At 32.4% G+C, this 8,478-nt stretch overlaps 1 protein-coding gene across 1 annotated transcript in view; it reads right to left on the bottom strand.

Annotated features, from left to right (window-relative positions):
* Positions 1–5,567: 5,567 nt before the first annotated feature.
* LOC125024784 (calcium-activated potassium channel subunit alpha-1-like) overlaps positions 5,568–8,478 on the bottom strand; it is a 19,219-nt gene continuing 16,308 nt past the window's right edge. The window contains exon 9 of the mRNA XM_047612546.1: positions 5,568–5,898. Within this exon, the coding sequence (XP_047468502.1) occupies positions 5,872–5,898 (27 nt within the window). The 3' untranslated portion in view covers positions 5,568–5,871. The remainder of the gene's footprint in view (positions 5,899–8,478) is intronic.

Below are 8,478 nucleotides of genomic sequence, written 5' to 3'. Positions count from 1 at the left end.
ATTATATATTAGTAATGATAATATTGGTAATAGCAATAATAAAAAAATATAATATTGATAATGATAATTATCATTATTATAATCATCATTAATATCCTATAATATTAATGAAAATGAAAACTAATAACTTTAATAATATTATTATCATTACTATTACTAATGGTAATGATAATGATCATCATAGTAATAACATTGATAATAATAATAATAATAATAATAATAATAATAACAATAATAATAATAATAATAATAATAATAATAATAATAATAATTATGATAGTAGTAATAATGATAATAATGATATAATGATAATAATGATAATAATAATGATAATAATAATGATAATAATAATAATAATAATCATGATATTAGTAATAATAATAATAATAATAATAATTACAATAATAATAATAATAAAATAATAATGGTAGTGATAATAACAATAATAATGATATTATGATAATAACATTAATAATAATAATAATAACAATAACAATGATAATGATAATAATATTGTTGTTATTATTACAATTATCATTATTATTATTATTAGTAGTAGTAGTATAATGATTATTATTTTATTACTATTATCATTGTAATCATTATTATTTACAAAAATAATAATGATTATGATAATAATGATGATGATGATGATAATAATGATAATAGTAATAATAATAATAATAATAATAATAGTAAAAATGATAATAATATTAATAATAATAATAATAGTAATAGTAATTATAATAATGATAATAATAATAGTAAAAATAATAATAATGATAATAATAATAATAATAATAATTATAATAATAATAATGATAATGATATTGATAATCTTAACAACAACAACAGCAACAATAATAATGATATTGATAATAATGATAATAATAATAATAATAATAATAATAATAATAACAAGGATAATAATGATGATAATAATATTAATAATAATAATGATTATAGTAATGATAATGATAATAATAATAATAATAACAATAATGATAATAATGATAATAATAATGATATTAATGATAGTAATTTTGATGATGATAAACAAAAAAAGCAACAGCAACAAGAACAGTGATGATGATACAAGTAATAATAGTAATAATAACAATGATAATAATAATAATAACAATAATTATAATAATGATAATAATAATAATAATATTAATAACAATAATGATGATGATAATAATGATGATGATGAAGAAGAAATGAACAATAAAACTCTAACTTTGAAAATGTCAGAGAGAGAAAGATATTCATATGTACACACACACACACACACACACACACACACACACACACACACACACACACACACACACACACATATATATATATACACATATGTATATATACACACACACACACATATATATATATATATATACACATATATATATACAGATATATATGTATATATATTGTTACAGAGTCCTAAAATAAACGGAACTCTACTTTGCCAAAAATAGCAAAGTTAACCTAGTAAATAGGGTTTCAGAAGTATTCCCGTTTTCTAGCGATCAGCTGTTTTTGACAGTTCTGGGTATGGGTAGTGACTGCGGGGCGGTGGTGAGGTAAGGAGCTCTCTGTGGGTACTTGCGGAAAGGGTATATATACATATATATATATATATATATATATATATATATATATATATGCTAAACGTTTGTTAAATAGGTACTAAGATATATGTTTTGTTCCAACATCCATCCAGATAAGAAATTAACACATAGTAAAAGGTACAAATTGTAAACATAGATTATTTTACCAGACGGCTGCTCCGGCAGTCTGAAGCATTCTTTTTCTTTTATGTAATTACCTTCTTTCTATGTCTATACTATTGTTATATTCATTAAACCTTTGTTATTGGTAACCGTTTATTCTGAGTCCTTATTATTAGGAAGAACTTGATGTTACGAAGGATAATGCTCGTGAACAAAGATAAATGATAACGAGTGGTATGCATAATGAGCAGAAAGGAAATTTCATTAGTGTATAATTAACAATTCATACACCTAGATGTAACAATATATATATATATATATATAGGGAGAGAGAGAGAGAGAGAGAGAGAGAGAGAGAGAGAGAGAGAGAGAGAGAGAGAGAGAGAGAGAGAGAGAGAGAAAGAGAGAGAGAAGGGGGGAGGGGGATAAAGAGCACGCTTTGTGTTCGTGTGAGTTTTCTTCTTTCTTCTTTCTCTTTTCGTTCTTTTTTCTCCTGTTTCCTCCTGCTCCTTTAACTTCCGTGGATTTATACAATTGGCGCTTTGAATTCTCTGAAAAAATATTAGAATATATACTTTTTTATAGCATTTTTATTTCCATTAGTTTATCCTTCCTTTTTCCTTTTTTATATGTACACACACACACACACACACACACACACACACACACACACACACACACACACACACACACACACACACACACACACACACACACACACACATACACGCACACACACATACATATTTATTTTTTTCTTCATTTTTTTTCTATATAATGTTCGTTTATCATCCGTGTGAGCCTCTAAATGAATATTTAAAGTGTAATTTTTACGAATTGTCTTCCAGGTAGTGAGCGAATACAAGAGGCAAGATGGCTTATTTCCAACAATATTTACTGAGGCACCATTTGGGAAGTCATGTTTTCTGATTACATTTATAAATTGGCAAAATGAATAAATTAATAAATATAATTACTTTCAGCAAATTTTGCCAAAAAGCGACTGTGTCTACGGAATATGGTGTGGATTCGTACTGCACGTAAAGAGAGAGCCTTCATATCTAATTCAGAATTGACTTTACATCTTGCTCCTTAGTGCTATTGGTGTCTTTGGCGGCGAGCATTTTGGAAATATTTTGCCGCCGTTTTAAGGAATGTCTTTTTAGGTTTACTTGTTGCTCCTGTTGACAGATTCCTCGCCTTTTGCATTCTTTCGTTGCATTATTGCTACTCCCATGTCTTTTTGCCTTAATCTGCTAACAGTAGATTGCACATAAATACAGACGAACAAGAAATATATTGCACACACACAAACACTCACGCAAATGAACACGCTCTTGAGTGTGAGTAACCACGAGAGAGAGCGGGAGGAATATGAGGGGGTGGGGGGGGAGCGAAGTTGTAGTGAATGCAACCCTACAGTAAGGGAAGCGACCCTGAGGGAGTCAACTATCGCAGTGCTTGTGTTTGTAAATGGGGGCTTTTCGTGTCGGAACGGCCGAGCGGTAAGAACCTCTGAAGGCACGGTGGCCCAGGGATAAATATGGTAAAATCAAAATAAAAGCTTAGAACTAAAACCAAACTGAACCCTTAAGATAAATAAAAAAAATCTACATTTAATATTAAAACACTGAAGGGTTTTTAAACACTGGGCTTCCCCGTTATCCTTTACAGTGCCCTCATTTTATGTTAACTGTGTACTTGTAACACCTACGAACGAAAAAAAAGGTAACATAAAAAAACTTAAACATTTTAAAACATTTACTAATGGATCGGCTTTGATAAAATATAACAGTCGTACATCTGCAATAGTAATATTTCTAAAAAACAAAACACAAGACTTATCTGTACAATTTTACACTGGTGTTCCACAGCGAGCCGAATACACATTTACCACTACCAATAAAAGTAAAAAAAAAGGAGGTACCATTCCTAATATACTCCTTACTTTATTCATTACAGTCGTCAGCAACATTTGCATTAGCCTAAAGGGTTTCATCACCTTAGACATCATCATTATCGCAATTATCATCATCACAATTATCATCATCATCGTCATTATCATCGTCATCTTGACCCTCCGTACCATCATTATCATCATTTTCACCATCACTGTCATTATCAGCTTATTTGTCCTCATCAGCGAATATCTGATACTTAATAATTGTGAAGGCGTGTTTGAGTGTGTGTGTGTGTGTATGTGTGTGTTTGAATATGTGTGCGTTTGCGGGTGTGTATCAGATGACTGACGTTCATTCTCTCTTTCCCTTGCAGTTTCTCCCATTCCCTCGTTCTCTTTCATTTTTCCGTATTTCCTGCCAGTTATCTTGTGAATTATGTGGCATCTCATGTTCTCGCTTATCCCTCATCCTCTTCTATTTCATCGCATCTTCTCCCATTTCCTCTGAACTGTCTTCCACATCTCTTATTCCCCTTTATGAGTTTCGCAGTGTGTCGCATCTCAGATTTTCTCGCACCATCTCGCATATTCTTCTCACTTCTGTCATTTTCTCGAATTCTCTTGATTTTATGTAATTCTCTCATGTTCTATTCAGGCCTCCTCCATTTCTCGCTCTCTCAATTCTCTTCTCCTTGTGCTGCGTGTCTCGAGAATATGCCCTCGCATGTCGCCTCACGATGTGTGGTGATGGAATGTGACGACGCGACAGGTGTTATGCGCTGCCGTTTATAGAGGGCCTCTTACACTTGGCCCCATTACTCGACTTCACGGAAAATGCTGTAACTGGAGCTGATAATTCTTACATTGTGTCAGTTTTTCTTTGCAGTCCTATTTATGTTTTATCTTGAATTACATACATCTATTCAGATAGGAAAAAAATAATGAATTTGATGTCAGTCATGCCTTCATATCATTTCACTATAAATGCTCGCCTCGGACGTTATCTTACCATGCTGATAACTACAATTTCAGTTCGTTTTATTATCCGGGATGTCGCTTTACTATAAACTTACTGGTATTCCATGAATTTTAGAGTTATTACTAAAGCTACGAAGTCGATGGTCTGTGATAGCAAGTCGACAAAATACCCACTGAAGAGCCGCCATTTTGTTTATGACAGAAGTTGACGCAAGTTATCATCATTATTATTATCACAGCCATATCTATCAAGCTTATCATCAACGCTGCTATTAGGCTAGAATTACACTGTAATATCACTGTCATTGTAGCATATAGTATAATATTGAAATTAATGTAATGCTAATATATTTATCATTTTCATTCTCCTTATCGATGTTTTTCAATGTTTGCATTAATCTTATTATCACAGGCATAACATTATCATATTTTGCATTCTTCACATCATGAACTTCATTATCTTTGTGTTCATTATCGTCATCATTATCATCGTCATATGTATATCATTGTTTTGTCATAACAATCGTTATCACCTTCCTCTGCATTATCACCATCATCATTTTCATCATATTTAATATGATTATTATCCCCGACAAGGTGGGGGCCCTGGAGTGTGACCCCCAGAAGAAGGCCGCGTCCTAGCGGGAGCGGGACTTGAGGAAGAGGGATCGTTCGGGTCAAGGTTGCAGGCAAAGGTCAAGAAGGATGTGGGCGTGGCTTAGGTCAGTACGGCGGCGGTGCTGTGGTGAACCTTATTTAATTTCAATTGTAAAGAAATTAATAAACTTTATCCTATGCCTTTAAAAGCATCCCCAGCTGTTTGCGGGTCACCTCAGGGTAGCCGACCTTGTTTCGCCCTTCCCGCCAGGTACCACTCATTAAGGCGAGATAAAGACCTTTATTTTAACGATTTTATTTTATTTTATTTTACCTGCTCAACTTTTAGTGCGAAAATCATTTTATTTGTGTATTTCATGCTCAGTCCTTTTTACATCTATTATTCATATTTTAATCGTATGCCATCCAGATGAACCCCAAAACTACCTTGTTAACGTCGCGGCGGACAGCCGCACGCCACATTTTGAGCGTATTGTTATGACGCCTATAGGCGTGACCCGTCGGCAATGGGTTAATGGCCTGTCAGACCATGCTTAGTTTCTTTTCTCTTCTTTTCTTTACCAACCTCCGCTGGCCTGGTACACTGGCCGGACATCTCTCTAGCTCTCGAGACCTTTAATATGCGCAGGCAATGCTCCTCTAAGCCAGAGATCCAAGGACGGAAGACTGTAATGAATAAAGTGAGGAGTATATTAGGAATGGCGATAACGATGCTAAAGGTAATGAAAGCGATAAATACGATCATTCTATAACAACAATAACAACAGTAATATCGAAAATAATATTGTATACACTGCATTAGTATCAATGGCCATGTTAAAGGTTATTATTAATGATAGTACTGATAGGACTTAGTAATTTTAATTAAAAGTGGCGATAATGATAATACTGAAAATAATGGCGAGAGTAAAGTGATAAGGATTATCTATGCGGAATTCCCAAAGGAAAAATGGCGGCCATCCCGTGGATATTCCGTCGACTTGCTTTCACAGACCGTCGACTTCGTAGCTTTTTTAATAGATTCCTCTAAACATCATAAAAGATCACCAGACCTACAGGTGAGCTTGGAAGTAATTTCGAAATCTTCAGAACAAAAAGATGAACACTGAGGTGTATTTGCAGGTTGATGAGTTGTTGCCATGGCTGGCATTTTTCGACAGTTTGTGTTCTATGTCCGCTTTCTCTCATGCTCTCTCTCTCTCTCTCTCTCTCTCTCTCTCTCTCTCTCTATATATATATATATATATATATATATGTGTGTGTGTGTGTGTGTGTGTGTGTGTGTGTGTGTGAGTGTGTGTGTTTGTGAGTGTATGCGGACACGTATATGTATATATACATACATTAATACATATACATATATTTGTATATTTACATGCACGCATACGCGCACAAACATACACGCATACAGACGCACGTAAACGAGCACACACACAAATAAACTGAGCGAAATACAGATAGACAGATAGAAAGCAAGAGCGAGAAGTAGACTGACAGACAATTCAGTTTCAAATTATTCATAGTACAATATTTTACAACTAGTAAAGTTTCGTGTTTGTATCCAGTCCTATAGGACACTGAAGTTGAAAATTCAACAAGTTCCTTGTTCCGTGATTCGAGCCCTCGAATCTGAATTTGCTGGCAGGCAGACGGACAGACAGATAGATAAATAGACAGATAGATAGAGAGAGAATGTTTAAGTAGAACTTTTGCTTACGAATTGGATATGTTTAAATTCGTCCAGAACACGTTTGGGGCTCCGACTACTTGAGGGCCACCGCCTCCAGACCAGTGACTTAGGGTCAGTGACTATCATCAGCATTGACCTTTCCAGCTATAACAACCCTGTGAAGTGACGGGTAAAACATTCTACCGTGTTGAGACTATGGCAGAATAACCCACAATGCACAAACTAAATTTAATTAGAATATGCATTGTGGGTCTTTCTACCAACTAAATTAATTTAACCCATCAGCGGAATCCACACGCTGTTGTGTTGAAGTGAAAAAGATGTTACACTCTTAACCACATAAAGAAATGTTACTTAAGAAGAGCAAGATATTCTGTTCATTCCGTATCTTAATTACGAAAATCTTGAGTGATCATCTTACATACTGCTTGACTATAGAGATATATGTCACCACGAATTCACTGATGATGAAAAACACAATCTGAAGATATACATCACTAAATTTATATAGTGGTGACCTATAGTTTTAATGGCAGCTTTAAAATCTGATTGTAAAGCTCAGGACCTTTAAATGTTAATGGGAAATTGGCTACTTTTACTGGTAATGGTGGGGTTTCTGACACTCCAAGGTCCGCAATGTGTATGCACAAAGCTCCTGAGACTTGCTAAAACATTCAAGTTTCAGTGAAACATGTAAAGCCATTACTTCCCCAGTAAGTAATTGAAGTTGGTTGATAAGTCAATAGAATTTTACCCTTCCTGCTAAGTTCTTCAGTGTCCGATGCTATTAAGGAGGTATTTATAGAAAGTTTTGAAACAAGGGAGTGACCTGCTTCGAAAAGCTCCGAACACAGTTCTTAAAAACACTATTAACGTAACGATAATTCTAACTACGAAAAAAGGCCACTGTATCCCGTACGAAGTAACAAGTCCATAAAAAACAGTAAAGAAAGGACATAGCATGAGGAATGACCTTGAAAAACATGATGATAATGATAATAAAAAGGATGATGATGATAACAACAGTAATAGTAACACTAAAAATAAAAATAGTAATGCTAATGATAATGATAGTGATGACAGTAATAATAATAATAATAATGATAATGTTAATAATAATGATACAAATAAATATGACCATAATAATAACAATAATAACAATTATAATAATAGGAAGAAGTTATGATAATACCGATAATATTATCTTTATCATTATTGATATTATCACTTATTATTGTTATTTTTACTATCATTATTATTATCAACATTGGTATTATTATCACTATGATTATAATTATCATTATTGTTTTATTATTAATAATAATGATGATGATAATAATAATAATAATAATAATAATAATAATAATAATAATAATAAAAACAAATAATGGTTATGATAATGATAATGATGATAATAAAAATAATAATGATAAAAATGTTAATAATAATGATAATAATAATAATGAAAATAATAATGATGATAATAATGATAATAATAATAATAATAATAATAATAATAATAATAATAATAATAATAATAAGTATAATAATGATAA

This window comes from Penaeus chinensis, unplaced genomic scaffold (assembly GCF_019202785.1).
Source record: "Penaeus chinensis breed Huanghai No. 1 unplaced genomic scaffold, ASM1920278v2 CTG_4776, whole genome shotgun sequence".
NCBI classification, from domain to species: Eukaryota; Metazoa; Arthropoda; class Malacostraca; order Decapoda; family Penaeidae; genus Penaeus; species Penaeus chinensis.
The sequence above is the reverse complement of the archived record's forward strand: the minus strand, read 5'-3'. Positions and strand labels throughout refer to the sequence as shown.